Below are 24,063 nucleotides of genomic sequence, written 5' to 3'. Positions count from 1 at the left end.
CCACAATTTGTCCTTGAACTTCCTATCTTAATTTTGACATTGACCATGGTAAGAGGAGCTCGGATGACATCATTTGCTCCAGCCACAGTTCTGGTATTCTGTGACTGAGAGCACCTCTCTCAAAAACATTAAGGCCTGGGCCTGCCCTTGTACTTCAGCTAAGGCATTTCCAAGGATTTCTCTTAAGCAAAGTATTATGCTACATGCCAGGCAATGCTGCAGTCCCGTCTTACATAAGTGAGCTTCAGGCTGTGTGCTTGGAGCGGTTAGTATCAGAGAGTTCTCAGTCTCTGGGGGTGGTGGTGGTTGGTGATTGGAGTTTGGAACAAAGTAAATTTGCAGCTTGTATTGTCCTCTTGCATTTCTTGGCTGCTTAATTTTTTAGAATGCCATCTACATGACTTATTTGAAACTCACTATGCCCTTGTAAAGCATGCAGGAGAGGTAGCATTACTTTCGTTCAGCAGGGAAACTGAAAAGTTAGCTCACCAAAGTCATACAGTTTACCAGTCCAACCTGGATCTTCTCCTCTCAGCTCAGGATTTTGTTTTGTTTGTTTTTACTAAAATGTGGCATTTTATACAAAAGCATTTCATTTGGCACATATAATGGATGGTATGTCTTCCAAGCTACTAATTTTTTCTGTTCTTTTTGCCAACTCACATCTTGGCCTTGTCTTTGCTCGCACAGGGCTGGCACTGTTTTTAAGGATGAGGCCAGGAGTAAAGCTTTCTAGAGGAGGGTCTGTGGTTTCCATTTACGTGTGGTCTGTGTCCTCTCCATTCATATTCAGGGATAGCATGTGCTGAAGACAGTGAGGAAACTACAGCCCAGAAATGTCCGATATTCATTTGACATCATTAGTCCAAGTATAATATTACTTCAGTCTTTACAAAGAGACTCATTGAGGAGGAGAAATTGGAGAGCATGAGTTTTGTGCCTTTATAACGATCTGCTCATCACTGTACTTAAGAACTTAGATGCAAAGGAGGAAAAGGAGTGGAGTACCTAGCACTTCTCAAGCACCTACTATGTTCTAGGTACTGTGCTAGGTACTGTGTACTATGTTAAGTATATATTACCTTGTTTAATCCTCCCAACAATTGTTGTATCCATTGTGCAGTGGAGGAAACTGAGGTTTGGGGATGATCCAGACAAATGCCCCACATTGTCAGTGCAAATCAGAACGTCATTGCTGATGAGCCTTACTCCAGAACTCATTCCATTTGCCATGTGGCAGACTGTCCCCCAAAAGGAGCTATTAATAAATACAGGAACACCAAGCCCCTTGGTGTTTAGATATGGCTGTACATCATAGTTACCTACGGTGCTTCTAAAAAATACAAATGTTGGGGTGTTCCCCCCCCCCCCAGTTGAGCTTAATTGGTCTGTAGTGAGGCCCAGGCCTGAGTATTTCTTTTTCTTTTTCTTTTTCTTTTTCTTTTTCTTCTTTCTTCTTTCTTTCTTTCTTTCTTTCTTTCTTTCTTTCTTTCTTTCTTTCCTTCCTTCCTTTCCTCCTCCTCCTCCCCCTCCTCCTCCTCCTCCTCCTCCTCCTTCTTCTTCTTCTTCTTCTTCTTCTTCTTTTCTTCTTCTTCTCCTGATTTTTAGAGAAGAAGAGGGGTGGACAGAGGGAGAGGGAGAGAAGCTTTTTTTAAAGATTTATTTATTTATTTTAGAGAGAGAGAGAGCATGAGGTGTGGGCAGAGGAAAAGGGAGAGAGAATATGAAGCTGACTCCCTGCTGAGCATGCAGCCCAACATGGGGCTTGACCTCACAACCCAGATATCATGACCTGAGCTGAAATCAAGAGTCAGATGCTTAACCAACTGAGCCATACAGGCACTTTGGTATTTTTTTTAATGTTTAAATAAGCTTCATATTGAAATATAACATGAATTCAGGAAATCGCACAAATCCTAAGTATTTATAAATTGAACACATCCATATAATCAGCACACCAATTAAGAAACATAACATTATCAGCACCCGGAAGCCACCCTCATCCCCTGTCCCAGTCACACCCCTCATCATTGGGTACCACTGCCCTGACTTCTAAGACAATAGATTCATTTTTTTTTCTGTTTTGGTATATTATATGAGTGGAATCATGCAGTATGTACTCATTTGTATAAGGTTTGTTTCACTCAGGGTAACATTTGTACAAGTCACCCATGTTGTGGATACTAAAGGTTCATTCTTTTTATTGCTGGTAGATCCTATCATGTGGATGTACCATCTTTTGTTTATCCATTCACCTGTTGATGGACATCTGGGTTGTTTCCAGTTTTTGGTTGCTATGAACAGTGCTGCTGTGCGTGTCTCATGCATGTCTTCTGGTGGACATTTCTGTTGGGTTTGTACATGGTAACGGAACTGCTGGGACTCAGGGTATGTTCAGCCTGAGTAGGTACCGCCTGACAGTTTCTCAAAGTCACTATGCAATTATTTTGATTTGAAAGGTCCCCCAAGTGCTTCTAATGTGCAGCCAGATTTGAGAACCATTTCCATGTTTTTTTTTAAAAAAGATTTTATTTATTTATTCATGAAAGACACACAGGGAGTGGCAGAGACATAGGTAGAGGGAGAAGGGAGCCTGATGTGGGACTCAGTCCCAGAACCCTAGGATCACGACCTGAGCCAAAGGCAGATGCTCAACCACTGAGCCGCCCAGTGCCCCTCATTTCCATGGTTTATCTAGAGTTCAGTGACCTAGCAACCTCCAATGTCTGCCACTTAGCTGAGAACTGTAAAGAAAGAGATACCAAACTTCCTCCACAGCCTTAGATCTAGAAAGTCTCTGCTGAATTGGGCAACTATTGGCCTCATTCCCATAATCCTTTGTGTCAGGATATCTAATGCTGGCAGGCCACTCTCATTATAGGAACCTGAGTTTGATCATTCTTATAATCCCAGCACTCAATATAACACATGCACAAAGCAGGTACTCAGTAAATGTTTATTAAATGAATGACTGGTAGGATGAATGAATGGTGAGGAAAGATCTGGGCTGCAGAAGAGACATACCGCCCCCATCTTTGCACTAAGGCTTCTGCACTTTATTCCTGGGAGACTGCCTCAGGATCTCACTTGGAGCCTAATGACTTTTACTTATCTAAGCATGTTGGAATTATGGGTAATCTGGTTGCTCATCCCAAAACGAATTAGAAATAGAAAATTAGATTAGATGAGATAAGGTATGTGGAAGCACTTTGTAAATTAGAGAACAGCATCTAGATAGAAGGTCATGATAAAGGGAAAAGGGGGGCTGCCAGGGACTAGACGTGCCAGCAGTGGTAGAAAGAGTGCATATCCACGTATAACGCAGAAGAAATGAAACCAACAGCACACTAGGAAAGGAGACGGGAAAACTCTAAAAAGCAGACCTCCAAATATATAACCATCTGGGGCCTTTTGGTGTGGAATCAGGCCAACTCAGCACATGCTCTGTGGTCTAGTGGCTCAAATTTGTGACTTTTTCTACCTTGGTCTGGGTTTGAATCCTGGTCAGGGAAACCTGTGTTCCTGAACACAGAAGTCGCATAGCAGTGCGGTGGCTAAGAGCCTGAGCTTTGGACTTGAATGGACCTGGATTGGCCACTTACTGGGTGTATGCCAACTTCCTTGGTAGTAGTGGGAGGTAATACTAGGTATGTGCCACTTTATTATTCCGAGGTATACACTACCTCTTAGCCATAAATGAGAGAAGGCAGAGAAAGCACTTGGTACAGTGCCTGGCACTGAGTAGACTCAATGAAAGCTCATTCCTACCTGGAATTTTCATATATCCCAGTAGACTAATGTTCATGAATTATAACATTGCATTATCTAAAATAAAAGTTCACTTAAAGTCTTTGGTTACATCAAGCAAACTCTAAAGTGAGTTATGCTGTACAGAGAGATCTTCTTTTGAAATCTTAACATTAAAAACAGCTTGGGGGTGTCTGGGTGGCTTAGTCAGTTAGACATCTGACTCTTGATCTCAGGGTGGTGAGTTCAGTCCCTGCCTTGGGTTCCATGCTGAGTATGGGGCTTGCTTACACAAACAAAAAACTTGGGTACAGGCAGGGGTAAGCTGCGGCCTCTGTGGGATGATGGTTTCCCACCAGGTTTCTGAACTTATACACCAGTCACTTTGAGAATTTAAACAGGGAGGAACCTTGAAACAGGAAAACAAAATCAGCCATCTTGTTCCTTAGTTCTGTGCTTTATTGGACAGAGACTGCTTGTTTTTGGAAAAAAACATTTTTTTAAAAGTAAAGTTGAAGGTAAGATGCCCACATACTTTCTCATGCTTACCACCCCTCTTCTGAAGGCAAACACAAGTTGAGTGTTTCTGGAAACTTTGGATGAATTGTGGTAGTGGCCTTGGCCTCTGTTGCATTTGCCAGCACGCATCAGGCCTTTCAACATTATTAACGTCTTTCAGTCACTAATTGAAGTGCTTTTTTCCTTTTTTTTTGTACTTGAGATTCTCAGTGTGTCACATCATAGAAAATAATTTGAATTTAGCTTAGAGTGTGTTGAAATGTGTTTAAAATTATTTGTATGTCCTATTTAATTTGTTTACACACTTTATTTGAAGGGCTACGTAAAGACAGTTTAAATTTCAGTGATATCGTGGTTCAGTGATATCCATGGAACAGAGACTGGAATCTTCCACTATAATTTCTGTCAATTTATGTCTAAGCTTAAGAGTTACATGAATCAGTTATAAAAGTTCATGTTAAGCTCTCCGGCTGGCTGTCTTACTGTTGTTCTCAGTGCTTACCCAGGCCAGTTTTTAACTGCTGAAAACAATTTGTAGATGGTTTCCTTTGTAAGAACTGAGGACTAGAGATGTGTGGGTCTCCAGGTTTAAGGAGGACCTGGGGAAGACAAAGCAGGCAAATTCTTCAGAGACTATGAATTATTCAGTTGTTAACCACAGTAACTTCTTTAGCTACCATTTTGTGTGCTAATAATAGAAACAGTTTGGACGGATTCCTCTTGGAATTGAAAAATCAGGAATGCTTTTTTCTCTTTTTTACTCTATGCATAAACTAGAAGGTGATAAAAGAATATTTCTGCTTTCTTACATTGACTACCTGGATGAAGTAGTTTAATTTTTGTGTCTTTTCGTTATTTTCAAATTTTTGTGTCTTTTAAAACAAACATATTTGTTGTATAATGGCAACAATGAAATTTAGAAAGATACCCCCGAGCAAGATGCTTGTTTTAGTTAAATTTAACTGTTCAACAAATGGTTTTCTAGTTTTGGTGATGACTGACAAAAACCATTTCCCCTTGCCCCCAGGAAATACGTAATGAATCTGTCAAATTGGGCATAGTTGAGGGGGATAATCAAAATCAATTGTCTCTATTAAAAAAAGAAACATGGTATGTAATACCTAAAAAGGAAACATGTCATTTCTGAATCGGGTTGAATGTATATTGATAGTACCAAAAGGAATACATTTTGTTGGAAAATTTGATCAACTGAATCTTCCTGATGGGAGATACACAAGTTATCTTGTTTTAAATCTCATTCACTCTAATTCGGTTTTAATGTTGATTCTGATTCAGGCTGTTTCGGGGGGCACCAGAGGAAAATATAGCTCTTTACTAGAACTACAGAATCTTGGCCAGCTATCCCCTACTTCAGCCCCATTCTAATCTGGTCATATGTTATCATTGAGGCAGCCCCCAAGGATCAATCTGAGAAGTGAAGACATTGCTGGCACAGCAAAAGGTATGCCGAACCACTGGCAATGACTCTGGGGTTAGTACCAAAAGGCAGTGTAAGGTCTGGCCTCTGGACTGCCAATGAAGAAGTGTGAGGGCACTTGTCAGTGTTTTAGGGACTTTACTTACCAACTTTGTAGAGGGAATATATGTCCACCCAGTCCAGAAGCTGCTCCATAACTGCATTTCAACAGTGACATTGCCACTTCCTCTGCTGTCGTCTGGAGGATTTAGGACACCAGACATCTCTCTGATTAGCTCTAGCTTTTGTTGTATATTGGCAGACTGGACCCTATGACACAGAGGAGTGTATGGGTGCAGAGAAGTGGCTGATTTGAAAGAGCTTAGAGCCACTCATCATTTGTACTTGACTTCTGGCAGAAGATTTACCTTCCTAATTAAGTTCTGCTTAGACAAATAGAGTAAAATCCCAGCTTTATACTTTCTTGGGGACTTGAATATTATTACAGAGATCAGACATATCAGCTGAGGGATTGAAGTAGGCAAAAGGTAAAAGAAAGGATTAAATTAAGGTGAGATCGAAGTTTGCAGTTTGCAAAGCAGTGAGTGACACTGTTATTAAGGGCTTGTCTCGCTCTAGACAATAGCAGGCAGGATTCTCTATCCTTGGAAGCATGGACATTATTTTAAGAGGCATCTTTAAGGTGTCAAGCTCTTCACATCTGTATGAAGCAGACCTGAGCACTAAGGAACATTCTAACTTATAATTTGTCTGTTCTTCATGGCAAACTGGGGCTATTTACCAATACTTTGTGAGAAACATATGCAAACCAAGAAAATGCATTATTTTTGAAACAAAAGGAATTTAACCACTTCTTTGGGGGCATATATGTTGTGATAGTGTCACTAAGCATTTGTGCTGTAGCACAACCAGTTTTCCTGAAGACGTGCTGGTGTTTTATGAATGTGTTATGAATTGGGGAAAATCTTGATTTGGGATTGAAAAATTACCTTCTAGAAAAGACAACAGAGTGGAAAACAATGGTTTAGTGGCTGGTGAGACTGTAAGTGACTCCTTTATTTGACAGATTTTACATACTATCCTTTTTATGTCTCATCTTACAACAAATTTCTCTCTTAGTCCCTGACATATACCAGGTGCTCAGTAAATATTTGTTAAATGGAGAATGAATGGATGATATCTTTTTTGAGAGACAGAGAGATAGCACAAGTGGAAGGTGGAGGGGAGAGAGAGAATCTCGAGCAGGCTCCATGCTCAGTGCAGAGCCTGACATGAGCCTCAACCCCACGACTGTGAGATTGTGACCTGAGCTGAAACCAAGACTCAGATGCTTAACCAACTGAGCCACCCAGGTGCCCCTGGATGAATTTGTAAAAATGTATTTTAGATAGCTTGTTATCTGAGTCTATATGTAGATTTTCAAGAGTTGACTTTCATTCATAGAAATGACTCTTTAGTGAATGAAAATCAGGATAAAAAGAAAGCTGAGTTTTTCCTAATACAGTATTTACTCTGTTTCTTTGTGTCAAGCTAGAGTACCTGTTACTGGTTTTTCAAGAAGAAAAAGAAAAAATAAAGAAAAAAATAATGGTTTGCAAGTTAAGTCCCATAATGTCACATGGAAGACCTTCTCTGCTTTTCCAGTCCTCAGCTCACTTCTTATTTCTTATGTTACCCAAACTCTCTTGATTTCACTGGGTTTTCAAGGTGTGACACTTTCACATTAGGACTCTGTAACTGTGATTCTCCCAAGTGATCCTAGGCAGTACCTTTGCTTCCTTTTGGTGAGATAAATATTTAGTCAGCATTCTTCATGACTCTCAATCAGAGCCATCCAAAAGAAGAATCTGTTTTACCAAGAGATGAAAAAAGAGATGAGCTCTGATTTATCAAATTCTACCAAAAAAAAAAAAAAAAAACCCAAAAACCCAAACCAAAACAAAACAAAAAAAACAAAACCCAACCTTTTCTCTGTCTTTCCTTCTGAGGAAGGCATGCCAGAAGGACTAGTGTTTCTGGTGGAAGAAATACCTGTTTAACTTTTAGGTGAAAAGGAAAGAATAATAGTCTGCAAGTACTAGTTTGCCATCTGTACGGTGGGTGCTGTACCTGTGGCATTATGGGAAGAGGCAGCAGGTGTACGAGAAATCATGGACTTGAACAACGTGGATTGTGTTGTATGGCAAGGTATCCAAGCTAGTGGGTCCAGGGTCTAGAGCATAACACAGAGTTCAGAAGAAGCCCATTGTATACTGAGGTGTAGTGTTTGGGACAGACCCTATGGAGGGGGAATGATGTCGTCTGGGCCCCAAAGGACAGCTGGGATTCAGATGGTTGAGGGAACCGTTTCATGAGAAGTGTGTGTATCAAAGAGAGGCACAGTGAAGAAAGTGAAGGATTGTGGGGCATACGAGTTGATGATGGTGAGAAATGATGGGCTTGAGAAGAAATCTGAATGCCAGCTTAAAGATTGGGGATTTGATTTTGTAGGCACTTACAGGCTGAGTTCCATTAGGCTGAGAGACCTAATGGATGTTCATGGAAAGCACCGTTCCTGACATGTCTGATAGGTGAGCTCCCAATACCACCTCACCACATTTGGATTGTATCCTATGTCTAAATCTTTGAGATCACATGGAGAAAAATTAATTAATTGATTGATGTCAGGCATTGATGGGCATCTCTGAAAATGGCATACTTTTGAAAAGGTGACTCACACATAGACATAAGCAAGGAGTGCCAAAAGTCTTTGCCAAATATATTGTTGAGGGTGATCTCTAAATAAAGGAAATGGTTGTAACTTTGGCACAAGATCCTTCCTACCCAGATTAGCTGGTGTAAGAAGGACTTTGGGCATGTGGGTTGTAGGCTTTTAATTTGCCTGTCACCCCTTCTTGCTTCTCGTGAGCTCCTTTGGCATATTTTGCCATGTCCCACTGTGTTCTGTCTATGACTCAGAGCCTGTTTTGGAGTAAGGGATGAACAGATGAGTTTGGCTTATAGTGTTTGTCCTTTAAGCTATTTACAATGAAAAATATAGCCAACTCCAGCAAAGCAGTGAAATCTCACAGTTCTTTCCTGCTCTCTTTCTCTGTACTGTGTAAGTCATGGTGCTTTGTGAGGGGAATGAAAGGCACCTATACTATCCAAGACAGGCCAGCAATTGCAGACTTGGCCCGAACTGTCACATAACTCAATGAAATCCACAACCTTGGAGCTTGAAGTACCTTTAGTCGTCTCACAGTTGCAAGGCTTAATTTTGATGACTTGTATGGTTGTAATATTATTTTAGCTAATAGTTGTTTCCTGGAAAGTCACGTGGAAATTGATTGTTTCTCCCTTAATCATAATTTCTTTTGAACTTTACTGTAATTCTGGCAATGCTTTTTCTTCAATTATGATTAATCATCTGTTGGCAAGAGCTTCTAAACTTTCATCAATTCATCAAATATTTATTAAGTGCCTGCTGTGTGACAGGCACTCTTCTAGACACTGAGGATCCAGAAGTGAAAAAGTTTTTTAAAAAATTGGCTTCATGGGGCTTGCATTTGAGGTATAATTTGTGTTTAAGTCTTTCTGCCAGTACATCCTGTTGATCAGCCAATGAATAATTATTTATTGAGTCTCACATATGTTGAACAGTGGGCTGGGTCTGTGGGGGCAATTTGGACTTCTAAGAGTCTGCCTTCTAATTGGAAATCCAGAGCTAATCTTAATACCCACCGAATAAATAGAGAATATTACAGTAGTAGGTGGTTGAGGGCTTAAGTGTGCAGCCTCTATACAGACTGGAAGGCTCCTCCTTCCCTAATCTTTGTGTGGGGTTCATTTAACATCAGTCTCTCTGGTGCATGGAATCTGTAGTGAAGCCCTTGATTCTGCTAGACTCCCAGGCTCCAACCATAGCAGACTCCTGGGAAAGCTGCGGCTGCAGGAGCCCTCTTTTCACATGAGAGTCTCCTCCTTAACTGTCTGGCCCGTTAAACAGGCATGATTTGTCAACTGTTACAATTTCTGAGGATATTCTCATCATCTTCGTATGTATCACTTGATTGTCTCATCATGGACAGTTCTAAAATAAATAGCACTTGGAGTAGTTGTTCATCCTTTATTTATCTGGGGTAGTTGTTCATCCTTTATTTGAAAGGACAAGGAGAAAGTATAACAGATGTGGACATTAATTTGGGACCACATGACCAGGCATTCTTCAATGTAAAATGGATTCTTTTCCAAAAATTCATTTGTGAGTTACTGTTAGGAACACAGAAAACATTTTGCCCCCTAGAAACCAGGTTCTGTGTGCTGATTAAGTTTTCTGGCTGGCCCAAAACAGCCTGCTTAATAAGTATGGCTGAACTATAGAATTCACACACTAAGTGGCAGATGTGACACTATGTCTCTGGGAAAATGTGTTCCACATTCCAATTTGGAACGCTAGGAAATGAGTCCCCTTCTCTGAAGGGATGGGGGTGAGGAGCTTGGGGAGGACACCCCCAGGTCTGGAACCCAGATGCTCTAGCAGCTGAGGAATTACCCGTCCACCCCACCCCTCAAAACTGGCAGCCAATGCAGGTCCTGCAGAGGTTCTAGCGACAGGAGTGCAGGAGGAGGGGGCAGGCCACAGTGGCGTCTTGCTGAGAAGCAGCTGGTTCTAGGTGCCCAGCTTTCTGTCCTGGGCTTGGCAAGCCCTGTTGACAAGAGGGATTTCATCTTTTCATTCTCTTCATGCCCACTTTCTTCTTGGTGAAATTATCCAAAGCCAGTTATTCTGTCTCTTTCTCTTTTTAATCCTGTGACCGTCCTGGCCAAGATACCTATATCATTCCTTGTGTCATTTAGCTCTTTCCTGAACACTTAATACTCAATTGAAGAGAATTCCCTGGGGCACCTGGGTGGCTCAGTGATTGAGCATCTATCTGCCTTTGGCTCAGGTCGTGATCCTGGGGTCTTGGGATCGAGTCCTGCATCAGGTTCCCCGCAGGAAGCCTGCTTCTCCCTCTGCCTATGTCTCTGCCTTTCTGTGTCTCACATGAATAAATAAATAAAATCTTTAAAAAAATAAAAGAATTCCCTATTGTGGAGAATGTGGTTTTTTCCCCTACAGGAGTGTTAACAAGGAAGAATAGAGGCCATAAGGTGTCAATGATTCTGAAATGGCCATCAGGAAGTGGATTTGGTGATGTTCCACTGAGGTGTGAGTCATGTGGCGTTACATGCAGATCTTCACTTCTGTCATAGGAGATTTGTGGAGCTGAACTTCCTGGCTCTGGATTCTATAAGGTCCAGGCAATCTAGAAGTCCACATTAGTTATGTAAAATGATGCTATATAAATCCACAGAGACAAAAGAACATAAATGGTTAAAGGTGTCCACAATCACAGGCCAAGTGCCACTAGGCAGTGGTAGCAAGATAGAGCAAGAATTTATAAAAAGGTCATTATTTATTTTGTATTTTTTTTAGAGAGGGAAAACGGGGGAAGGGCCGAGGGGGGAGAGAATCTTCAGCAGGCTCCACACCCAGGGCAGAGCCTGACCTGGGCCGAAATCAAAAGTTACGTGCTTAACTGACTGAGCCACCCAGGTGCCCCAATAGGTCACTTTAAAAATGACATTTTGAAAAAGTCCACTAACAAACAGGTAGTAATTACATTAGCTTGTGATACCCCAGACTCCTTTTGCTTTGATTGTGTACTATCCAACAGATTTCTAACTTTCTAATTTGGCTTACCATGCAGATTTCTCTCTTGTGAGAGAGTGATATGCTGGCCATAAAATGGGAGTATCCAATCTCCTTAATGGTCTATTTCTTTTAGCGGAAATTAGCAAATTGGCCTTTTGGTTGATGCATTGGCCTTTTGTGAACTTCGTTAGTGTGAGTCCATTCTCAAGAGCCATGAGAATCAAATACTAGATTCTGGACCTTGGGGACACAGCCCAGGTGATGCATTTGAGAGCCCCTATTCAGACGATGTGCCAGTGAGCCTTTCACTGTGCTGGTCTGGGTCAAAGACATCTCTCACTTTCCAGATGGGAAACAGAGCTGCAAAAAAAGTAGTGTGACTTTCCTATGGTCCCCACAACTGCTCAGCAGTGACAAATCTGGGGTTGGAATCAAGGTCTTCAGACCCTCACACCAGTGCTCTTTCCAAATACTGATGTTTTTGCAGCCACACACCCAGGTCAGATCTCATTCCCTGAGTTGCTGAATGGAGATAGAGGAAGGAAACAAGAGAGGAGTGGAGAGCTGGATTTGCTCTCTTAAGTTTGCCCCATATCAAATAGGAAGTAATTATTTAAAACCAGGCACAAGATAATGTGGTTTATGTATACAATGGAATATTACTCAGCCATTAGAAACGACAAATACCCACCATTTGCTTCAATGTGGATGGAACTGGAGGGTATTATGCTGAGTGAAGTAAGTCAATCGGAGAAGGACAAACAGTGTATGTTCTCATTCATTTGGGGAATATAAATAATAGTGAAAGGGAATATAAGGGAAGGGAGAAGAAATGTGTGGGAAGTATCAGAAAGGGAGACAGAACATAAAGACTCCTAACTCTGGGAAACGAACTAGGGGTGGTGGAAGGGGAGGAGGGCGGGGGGTGGGGGTGAGTGGGTGACGGGCACTGAGGGGGACACTTGACGGGATGAGCACTGGGTGTTATTCTGTATGTTGGTAAATTGAGCACCAATAAAAAATTAATTTATTAAAAAAAATCTATGCCATGAGGAAAAATTAAAAAAAAAAATAAAACCAGGCACAGTAAAAATGCCATCTACTGTATTCTAGTAAGTGGTGTGCCAGTGGCTAATTGAGTGCAGTTTCTGAGCTAAGAGCATTATTTGTTGCTGATGTTATGATTGCTTCTAGTAGGAGCTATGTGAAAGCATCCCTGGTTGTGTTCACAGAGCCAGGAGCAATGCTACCCAGTGAAATATGACTAAGCAGCTTAGATTTGCTTGCTCTATTGCACTATGTAATGACATTTCCTCCAAAGTTCAGGGGTTAACAGAGGCAGCATGCTCAGCTGTGAGAATCGGAGAATGTGATTCAAGATGGCCTAAGTTAATTTAAGATTTTATTCAATAGGAACAGGGGAGAGATGGAATGTTCTTAAAATATTTGGAATTTTTTTTTATGGGCCTGAAACAGAGCTATGTCCATGTGGTTCTACTGAATCCCTTGCTTTTCAGCTGATTATGTTTTAACAGATGAGTGACAGAGCCTATTGTGATCACCCCAAACCCTAAATTAGCTTTAACTGGAAGTCGATTGAATGGTACTGAAGCCCCATGACACTAGAGACATCACCGTATTCTGATCGTGTATACGGTGTGGCTTCTTCTCCTAACAAGGATGTGGCCAGGGGTGTCACTGGTTATCTCAGGTGGTTAGAGCAAGGTGCCAGGGAATGGTTCAGCTTGGTCCTGTAACCATGGGCTGGACCCCCACCCAACCGACACTTCACACATATGGATGGCAGCTCACAAGGTGGAACTAGATGAACAAATAAGAGTAGCTCAGCACAGCCCACTTCCGGCAAACATTAGCAGATGCTTACTGGGTCAGGACTTGAAATGAAAAGGCCAGTGCTGGAATCAGCCATGGCCTCTGTGGAGACAGGTTTGTCATATGAGAGATTTTCTCTTTGCCACGATTAGTTGAATTAGTCATTTTAGAGGTTGTAACAAACTTGCTGCCGATGGTACAGATGTGGCTCATATTGACAGCAGCAAGGGATTTCTTTTTGTGTACAAATCCGCAGATTTCTTTTTCTTCTTTTTAATGCCTCATGACAGTAGAAGGTATTCAGACAGGACTAAAATGCCCCTCAGAGCACTTTCTTGTGTATCTGCATTGGTTCCAGCACTCTCTTGCCTTGTGAGTTAACTACTTGGAGTGCAGTTTGCTCATCTATAAAATGGGGGAAATAATTGTACCTACATTACAAGCTTGCTAGGAGAAACACGTGCAATGAATAGAGACAAATGTATGTATCTCCCAGCATGGTGTCAGTGCATAGCAAGGTCTCAGTAAGTCAGTACACTATACCTACAAGATTAGTGAGGAAATGGAGCAGGGGCTTTGGAGATTTTCTTCTCATGTGTTTCCTTATGTTTGTCTGCTTAAGGAAAATGTCATAAAACAGCATACGTATTGCAACTGAAAACTACTCCTAAGGGTCTATTTGTAAAGCCATGAAAATATTAACTGTTGTGTGGATTATACTGCCAGATCCTCAACAGTTTAGAATTAACACCTGGTGTTGAGTGGATGGAAAAGAAGTTTTGTTGTCATTGTGGATATCCAAAATGTTAAAATGTGAGGAAACATTTAAAGATCAAATGTTGGGCAGCCCAGGTGGCTCAGTGGTTTAGCGCCACCTTCAGCCAAGGGCCTGATCCTGGAGACCCGGGATCGAGCCCCACATCGGGATCCCTGCATGGAGCCCACTTCTCCCTCTGCCTGTGTCTCGGCCTCTCTCTCTCTGTGTCTCTCATGAATAAATAAATAAAATCTTTTTAAAAAAATAAAGATCAAATGTTTTGTGGGCGCCTGGGTGGTGGAGTTGGTTAGGTGTCTGATTCTTGGTTTCGGCTGAGGTCTTGATCTCGGGGTTGTGAGATCAAGCCCCGCATTGGGCTCTGCACTCAGCAGGGAGTCTGCTGGAGATTCTCTCTCCCTCTGCCTCTGCCCCTCCCCACAACCCCCCATCCCCGTGAGCAAGCTCTTTCTCTCAAATAAATAAAATCCTTAAAAAAAATTCAATGTCTTGTCTGAACTCAGCTATTGATGTAGTATTGGACCTTATGTAAATTCACCTTATGTTAATTGACCAGAAGTATCAGTGATAACATCAATAGTCAATTAACATATTTAGTATGTTCTATGTATTATATACTATGTTCTTACAATAAAGTAAACTAGAGAAAAGATGTTATTACAAACTCATAAGAAGAGAAAATACATGTATGGTTCTGTACTGTATGTATCAAAAAAAATCCACGTGCGAGTAGACCTGCACACTTCAAACCCATGTTTATCGGGTCAATAGCGCTTTAAAAAAATCTTTCTTTTTTTTAAGATTTTATTTTTTTTATTCATGAGACACACACAGAGAGAGGCAGAGACATAGGCAGAGGGAGAAAGAAGCAAGCTCCCTGCAGGGAGCCTGATGTGGAACTCGATCCTAGAACCCCAGGATCATGACCTGAGCTAAAGGCAGACACTCAACCCCTGAGCTACCCAGGTGCCCCTCCCCACAAAAAATCCTTTAAGTTTAATCTTTGTCTTTCCTGTCACTTACCCAGAGTAGAGTAAATGTTTGTTGTTGTTTTTATCCTTTAACCTCACCTCATCCCACTGCAGGAGTAGAACCTTGAAAGCATCTAGGAGTCCTCTGAGAAGCAATCTTTCTTTCTTGTCCACATCACAGTTGTGGTAAATGGAGGGAGGGGATCTTGTTCATCTGACCTTGGCAGATCCAACTGGAACTAACCAGCTAATTTCTGGACCCAAATGGTACAGAGAAAGTGCAGCTAATCTGTGGCTCAGCTTCATGCCATACTAAACAGGCTAGTGAGGCTCGCACAGAGTAGCAGAAGATGAGTAGCATCATGGCTTCATGTTGGAAAAACACAGGCAGCGTAAATATGCAAATCTGCATTTCTTTTAACAAGCCTCTGTGCTTTGCAGACAGAAGAGGGGAATTGGTTCTCCATTTTGTATATAGAAATGGTTGGGATTAGTTGGAGGCAAATGGCCTGTACTGCAACCGACTTCTTGTTCTCTCCGTACCCCCCTCCGCATTGGGCAATTCTCCTGCCTTTTCCCAGCGGGGCACCAGTGCCTTTAGGTTTTCTGCGTCATCATCTCTAAACTTGGTCTCATGCCTCTCCTTTCCATGAGGGTCTAAAAGACTGCTAACAGCTGAAAGTGTTGTGCTCCCTCCAAATGTTTCCATTTTAGTAGGGGACCAGTCTCAGCACATGGAGGAAAAGTCCCCGGGGTGGAATTTTTACTAGCATTCATTTTGGGGTATGGAAGGGTGTGGTGCAGTGGAGAGTGTTCCTGGTTATATTTAATCTTTCAACTGCTCTGACTTTGTAATTCTTAGGCTTTGCTTTCTGTACTCCTCCCTAGAGACATCTTCTAGCTCTTCCTGTGGAGTTCTTAGTGCTACAAAATGAGAAAAACAGTATCCATGGGTAAACTCTAGTGTATTGGCCTTTTCTAAAAAGGAAACTGTATAGTCCAGGCAACTTCCCTCGCGCAGATGCAGTGACTCTTGCTGATGCAAGTTTCATTTTCTGATTAGGTTATTTGTCCTAATTTCAGCCAAGTACCCATATAAGTGAATCATGGCACTATTGCCACATATAGGCAGTCAGTTACCCTGGATAAGGAGCAACAGAAAAAGGGGGAGGTTTTTATCACAGTTTTTGCTCTCATGCCTTATTCTGCTAATATTGTCTTCTGCTTATCTCACACTCTTCCCGTTTCCACTACACCTACCGAAGACACACATCCACATGCACACACCTTTTCATGCTCCTGTTAGGAATAATGGGCTAAAAACAAGTGAATTTCTTGCTTTGTTACCATTTTGGCATACATGTCATTAACACTTTCCCACTGATGTGCTCTAAGGGAGGTTAAGTGAATCTGGAATCCTCTGGGATACTAGATACTCTCTCCAGGGTCTGCTGCATCTTGTTCAGCCAGACTTTGGCAGACTAAAACAGAATGCCTATCCATTTAATCCTGGACAACTTTGAATCTAATATTGTGGCATTCAGAAACATATTTGGGATGTAATATCATTTGACTCTTTAGTAATATTGAGATTACCTCTTTACTAAAAGTAGATTAGTGTGTAATTTTTATTCTTTCAAAGATCTATTTATTAATTTTAGAGTGAGAGAGCATGCACACGTTCACACGTGTGAGTCGGGGGAAGGGCAGAGGAAGAGAGAAAATCCTGAAGCAGAGTGCCTGAGGAGCACAGAGCCTGGGGCAGGACTTGAACCCAGGACTCTGAGACTGTGACCTAAGCCAAAATTAAGAGATGACAGCTTAAAAAAAAAAAAAGAGAGAGATGACAGCTTAACCAACTGAACCACCCAGGTGCCTCTAACATGTCGTTTTTAGATGTGACCGGGCTCTTCAGTCATATTGTTTGAATGCAAAACATTCATTGATCAAATGAGTAGTACAGTCATGAATCCCAGAATAGGCAGACTTCTGTCGGCTCATATTTGCTTATATTATCTATATTGACACCTCTTCCCAGTGTGAAAAAAATGGCCACTATATATTTTCATTCTAGAGACAGAGTTTAGGTCTTAAAGAATATGTACACAAAGAAGACAGAATTTTGTCTTGACGTGGCTTCCAGAAAACATGCAGATTAGCAAATGACATGGATGGCTCTGAATAATAGGCCCATTACCAATCATGTCCCACATGAAAAGGTATGTTTTATTCCTTTTTTTTTTTTTTTTTTTTTTTTTTTTGGTATGTTTTATTCCTATCGCTGCATCTGGGAAAAGAATATTCAAACTTCTATAATTCCTGGAATGAAATGTTTTTAGAAGGTACATTTCCAGGATCCCTGGGTATCTCAGCAGCTGAGCGTCTGCCTTCGGCTCAGGGCATGATCCCAGAGACCTGGGATGGAGTCCCACATTGGGCTCCCTGCGTGGAGCCTGCTTCTCCCTCTACCTGTGTCTCTGCCTCTCCCTGTGTGTGTTTGTGTGTGTGTGTGTGTGTGTGTGTGTGTGTGTGATAAATAGATGGATAAGGTTTTTTAATAAAAGAAGGTGCATTTTCATCCAGAACCTGGGCATCTGGTTTCCTATAGATAAATATATCTACATCCTTGGCTGGCAAATTAATAGATTGTACCTATGATTCAAAATACTTCTAGTTTCAAATACACATGTATGAGACTAGAAGAATTCTCCATACATTTTAATGCATTGAATACACTGATAGAACAATTAATCTGTACTTAAAACAACAGCTGACTGGTGTTTTCACTAGGGACAGTGGCATATCAGAATGAAGACAAAGTGAAATATAGTATTTATTTCATGTTTTATTGCTGACAGTTGAATAGTATTAGGAAGGCCAGAGGTCACATCTGGAAAAGTCACCTGAGGCCAGGAAGAGCCAGCACAGTTTCAGATTCATGAAGACAAACCAAGAGGGGCAAGGTCAAGCAGAAGAGACCAGGAACAGAGGCTGGGAGCAAAACGCAGGCCTGGAGAACTCTGGGTGGCATGGATTTAGGATCCCAGGCTGTTGGGACCCAGTGGGTGGTAGCAGGGAGGATGAGGAGCACAGGAAAGGCAGTGTGGGTAGTGGCTGTACTGAATCCAGTGATTGAACTATGCCCTTGGCAATGTGTCAGAAAGGCTCCACCACCTTCTTCACGGGCTGTAAGGACTTTATGTAGGTGATGGGCATGAACTGTAACCCATACATTAGGGTTTCCTGGAACTGGGCTGCGTATTGACATGCCTAGGTTTGCTGGGGACCCTGCTTCTCAGCTTGGCTCTCATTTCCCATCACTGCTTCACTCTGACTCACTGATGGCCTGCCACATGTAATTAGGTGGCTCAGCTGCTGCTTTCACTTCTCCCAAAGGTATACATACAGAGATTTGGGTCTTGGCTTTTACATTTTTTTCTCCTGAGAGCCAGAGGAAGTGGCCTTTTGATAGTATAAAGGTTTGCTGAGTTGAATACTTACAGTGTCTGACAGTTTCAATTTCCTTTCTCATAGGTATTTGATCCTGATGACCTTTATTCAGGGGCCAACTTCTCCAAGGTCCTCAGTACTCTTTTAGCTGTCAACAAGGCAACAGAAGGTAAGCAGGGTTTGTGATTTATGAGTCGTACATGACATGTTAGGATCCACAGGCTTCTCATTCCCCTGGGAGCCAACTGTGGCCAGGATTGTTCGATTGGTGCAGATTTCTCCTCTCCTCGAAAATAAATCGCAGTGGGTGTCAACATGCTTTCATTGTTCATAGCTTAGGATTTAAACATGCCTATCACAGATGTTCCTGTAATGCCCCCCATATAATGGCAAGAGCCAAGAAACCATTTCGTTCAAAGCTACGGAATAAGCAACAGAGTGTAACAAGACAGAAAATGAAAAGGAAGAAACCAGTTCTCTTTTTCATGAACTTTACAGAAGATAGCTGTTACTTCCCTGTCCCCACTAGAGCATGTTTTTCTCAGAGATTTTTGTGTGTATCTGTCCATGTAAAGGAAGCCATCAGTAACCTGGCCCTGGAAATGGAATCTCAGGTTCATAGGGACTGGAAAAAAATTTTTTTATTTGAACGTTTAATAGCTACCACATTGGACATATTGAATGTAAAGCCTAGTAAATGTGAAGAAAATGCTGATACCTTGGAGTATAGCTTCACTCCTGTGAGACAGCACCTTACCTACAGCTGGGTGGGAATAACCAGAGTTAAAATGCTTGAAGCCCTCACCATGAGTCTAAGCAATTCTTTTTTTTCTTAAAGATTTTATTTATTCATGAGAGACCCACACAGACATGCAGAGACATAGGCAGAGGGAGAAGCAGGCTCCCTGTGGGGAGCTCGATGCGGAACTCGATCCCAGGACCCTGGGATCATGACCTGAGCCAAAGGCAGATGCTCAACCACTGAGCCACCCAGACATCCTGGGTCTAAGCAATTCTAAGAGCCACCGTTGGTCTCATCTTTGAAACAACTCTGGGGGTAGGTATTATTATTAGGTCCATATTTCGGATAAGAGAAGTGAGGCCCACAGTTGCCCAGTTAGAAAGTAAGTGGCAGAACTGGGATTCAAACCTACATCGGACTGACCCTGGGACCCTTATGGCCGAGCATGGGTCTTGATGTTCACACTGTTGGGAGAGTCCATAGGCTGTGTGCTCAGCACTGCCAGGTGCTACAAAGGAAGTGTCAGCTATGGTCCCCACCCTTGAGAAAATGACTGTCTATTTAGGGACACTCAACTTACCCACATGAAACAATTAGCGAACAAGAGCAGACAATATAGTCAAGTGCCAAATAGAATGGAGCATCTAGGAAGCTATCAAGTAATTATAGTTTTAGTCAAAAGAACTGTATATAATAGCAATAAATGTAAAAATACTTCTCTAGAGTTGTTCTTTTGCTATTTGGGAAAAAAATGCTTTTGAGCTATTGCAAGGCGTATAGCAGAAAGTACAGCTAATTCAAGTAACTATATTTAACACACATGACAACTACCCAGTGCTGGGCAGGGAGGATCGTATAATTCTAACATTATGCCATACAAATTATACGTTCCTTTGCCAAACTCTGCTAGCAAGTTTTACAGTCTCTTCCCTTGCCACAGATATTTATAAAATACAAGGAGGTGAAAGTTAAAATCCACAGCATCAAGGAAATTACTTGGATACTGAGCTTGTCGCCTAGGGAATGTTTGGGCTTTAGACTTTTGCAGTTTATGTCTTTTAAAAATAAATGGAGAGGAAAAGAACCCTCATTTGAATTTGTCAAAGAGCCAGCTCCTCTCTTTAGCACACTGTCAGCGTACAGAAAACATCCAGCTCAGCGCTGGTCTGATCAAATTTCACAAGGTTTCAAGGAAGAGAAGATTCTTGAGTTTGATTTTTTAAAAGAAGAATACTGGTATCAAGATTGCGTCTTTCCCAGATATCTCGGATTATCCTTCTCCACCCCCCCCCCACCCTGAGGCTCTGGGGTAGAGTTTACATTACATCCGCCACACATACTGCTGCCTATGAGGAAGACAAGAACCACCCAGTTAAGGGCCAAAACACAAAGAGAGAAGTTTGAAATATTTCAAAGTAATAAGAGCCACAAACAGCTGTTTGGTACCCAATATAGTTCTGCCTTGGATAACAGGGCGTACTGTTGCAACTGGTTTAAGAGAGGAGAGTTGTAGGGAAATGGGTTAAGAGAAAATGTGGCTCTGTCGCTGTTTTTCATTCTACTGGACAGCAATGGCCAGTAAGGTTACGCAGAAGGAAGTTGGCCACCAAGATGGAGGGAGGGGGAATGAAATACCCTTGGCATGTTCCTAATGGTAACAGTGAGGAGGACGGCCAGGGTGCCTTCGATAATGTCCCATGAAAGATGACGTTATGTTGTAGCAGTGTTTCTGACAGGAGTGGTTCCTTTTATCTTGCCTTTTCCTCTTTTCACAGATCAGCTATCAGAAAGACCATGTGGACGTTCTTCTCTTACTGCAGCTAATAGTTCTCAGACAAACCCACAGGGAGGAGTTGCTAGCACAGCTCCAGGCCTGCAAAGGCAGTCAAAGACAGTGGTAAGTATAGAACTCAATTCCCCTTGCCTGTTTTAAACTCTGTAAAATGAGATCCCTATCCTGGTTTCATCTGCATATGTGGTGAGATAGCCGGGTCTGTGTGTTTGGGGCGTCACCCACAAAACGACTTTGAAACCCAGCTCCAGTTCGGGCTGGCCCACTGGCACCCATCAAAGGTATGTGAGCCAGAGGGTCAGAGTGTTGGGGTTGAAGCCCCAGAGATGTTTTCCTTCCATGAACTGAGTGAGTTGGTTCACAGAGAATGCTATGCAACTGGAAGTCCTTATAACTACTTCCTAATGGCAGTTTGCTGTTGTTTCCTCTACCCCTGGTTTATTAGGAGAACTAAGTTGTGCCTGGCACAAAATAGGCAATTAATATATATTACTTGCTCTCATCATTGTTATTGTCATTTTATTTTTCTCTTTGCATTCCTAGTGAGCCTGTGGGGAGTTTGCGCACTGGCATAGCCCAGTTATCTTTGCTTTTGGTCTTAATGGGAGCTTCTATTTGGGAGGAACCACCTATCTTTTGCTCTTTAGAAACCTTTATTCCTTGTCAGAAGCCACCCACTCCCTTTAAGCCATCAGGAGCTCTTACTTCCAAAGCACTTTAACTACTTCCAAAGTGCTTAACCTTTCGGGATCATGATGCCTTTGAGGAGCTGATGAACTCTATGGTCCCACAGCCCTGGGACCCTCACAGATTGTGTGCAAAATCTCCTGTGTGTGAATTTATGCATGTGTGTCTTGGGTAAAGATCCGTTGTGCTCATTAGCTTCTCTAAGGGACCCATGAGAGGTTAACAACTCCCGATTTAGGTAACTATGGGGTATTTGATGTTTGCATATGACTAAAGCACAGCCAATTTAAGATATTCTTAGCAATTGGGAGGTGGGAGGCTGATTTTATGGGTAGATTAGTACCTAATCTTGGCCGTATAATTATGTAAGACCGTGTCTGCTTGTGGTAGAGGCAGGGTGGAATAGTTTATCACTCTACTCTGTTTCGCAGTTCATTTAAATAAGTATCTTTAGGTAATTGGCGAGGGAGAGGGAAATGAAAGCTATGGCCTCCTTCAAAATATACATTCTCACAAATGCAAAAGGTCGTGCGTGCTTCCGAGTGTCTTATTAGCCTCCCCTCAGCCCCAGTCCCACTCCTCAGCTAAAAACTCAGGACTCAAGATTGAGGTAGACCTGGGGTTTCATCCTTGGTCACTCTACCTTCTTTGCCTCAGTTCATTTAATTCCTGACCCTGCCTCATGTAGATGAGTGCTTAATCTGGTGTGGTTTTTTTTTTTTTCCTCTTAGGAGATGACGGAAAATGGGAGCCATCAGTTGATAGTGAAGGCAAGATTCAACTTTAAGCAGACGAACGAAGACGAATTGTCCGTTTGTAAAGGGGACATCATTTATGTCACCAGAGTTGAAGAAGGAGGCTGGTGGGAAGGCACATTAAATGGCAGAACAGGCTGGTTCCCCAGTAATTATGTCCGAGAAATTAAATCCAGTGGTAAGTGGGTCTTTTAACAGCCTTCTTGAAAGTGACTCTTGTACTTTCTTGTATTTCTACTACAAATCTTGTACTTTTTAAAAAAGATTTTATTTATTTATTCATGACAGACACACACACACACACACACACACACACACACACACACACAGAGAGGCAGAGACACAGGCAGAGGGAGAAGCAGGCTCCATGCAGGGAGCCCGATGTGGTACTCGATCCCGGGACTCTAGGATCACGCCCTGAGCCCAAGACAGGTGCTCAACTGCTGAGCCACCCAGGTATCCCAAATCTTGTACTTTTAATTGGTTCCCAGAAACTATTTGTTTCTGTATCTGTATGCCCACAGTAAGAGTAGGAGAGAAATGTGGGGGTGGGGGGGGCGCATGGAAATCTGTGAGTAGATATTTTGAAACACAGTTGTATTTAGATTATATCAAGGCAGCAGAAACCCCAAAAAGCAAAAGAATTCAAAGCTCAGACAACTAACTGTTCCACCTTAACTATATCCTCTTCTGTCTACTAATTGTAGCTCATGTAATATAGTACATAGTCTTGCCTGCTGCTCCAAGGCTCACCATGGCAGAATACAATAATAAGAGAGGCCATGTGCTAACTTCCTTTTTTTAACCCTACGCTCCTTAAGCAGACCTATGTCTAAATGCTTCAGAGATGTGTTTGAGAAATAATAATTGTCGGACCGCAAGAAGCTGTCTGGCCGCTTTGTTCTGAATAAGATTGTCCTTAACTCATTGCATACTACTAACTACTTGTCCTCTTTCATAATAATATCCAGAGAATAAAATCTAGTAATTCTTCATTAGTCTTTCTAGAACTTTCTTAGGTAACTTCCTTGCCTTTTATTATTATTATTTTTAAAGGTTTTACTTATTTATTCATGAGAGACACACAGAGAGAGAGGCAGAGATGTAGGCAGAGGGAGAGGCAGGCCTCATGCAAGGAGCCCGATGTGGGACTCGATCCTGGATCCTAGGATCACGCCCTGGGCCAAAGGCAGATACTCAACCACTGAGCTACCCAGGTGTCCCACCTTTTATTATTTAAGAAAGTAGATCCTGCCTCTCTATTACCAAAGACCCCTGATACGTAAAAATATGTCACAATCTGGATAAAATAGCGTTCAGTTATTTACATTATTATCCTTCCCCAAATTATTTACCCAAGTGCTCCTTTGAGTGGTTATCTCCTCAGTGCAGTTTTTCTTTTGTAGATGCCTTTATTGCTTTCTTAATGCCTCAAAATTAATACTATTAACTAATATAATTATAGGCTCACTGTAAATAAATTAAAACATTACAGAGATGTATAATGTAAATAATACGAATTCCTCTCTCCTTTGTACCCTCCCCCAGATAGCCACCAACCATTGGGAGCTTTTCCCTAAAACATTTAATAGAAAGTTTAGTTTGCACACTTTCTCTGTTGTGTGTTGGTTTAAGGGCAGGGAATGCATCTTTTTTAATGGAATAAATGTTTAC

General features: G+C 41.9%; 1 protein-coding gene across 8 annotated transcripts in view; it reads left to right on the top strand.

Moving 5' to 3' along the window:
• Nucleotides 1-24,063, top strand: part of ARHGEF6 (Rac/Cdc42 guanine nucleotide exchange factor 6) — a 101,350-nt gene that overhangs the window by 11,453 nt on the left and 65,834 nt on the right. For all 8 annotated transcript variants that reach the window (XM_041741013.1, XM_041741015.1, XM_041741011.1 and 5 more), the window contains 3 exons: nt 18,498-18,582; nt 20,931-21,052; nt 22,366-22,567. In XM_041741013.1, coding sequence (XP_041596947.1) covers nt 18,498-18,582; nt 20,931-21,052; nt 22,366-22,567 — 409 coding nt within the window. The remainder of the gene's footprint in view (nt 1-18,497; nt 18,583-20,930; nt 21,053-22,365; nt 22,568-24,063) is intronic.

Source organism: Vulpes lagopus, chromosome X (genome assembly GCF_018345385.1).
Source record: "Vulpes lagopus strain Blue_001 chromosome X, ASM1834538v1, whole genome shotgun sequence".
NCBI classification, from domain to species: Eukaryota; Metazoa; Chordata; class Mammalia; order Carnivora; family Canidae; genus Vulpes; species Vulpes lagopus.
Note: the sequence above shows the minus strand (reverse complement) of the source record. Positions and strands in the feature narration are given on the sequence as shown.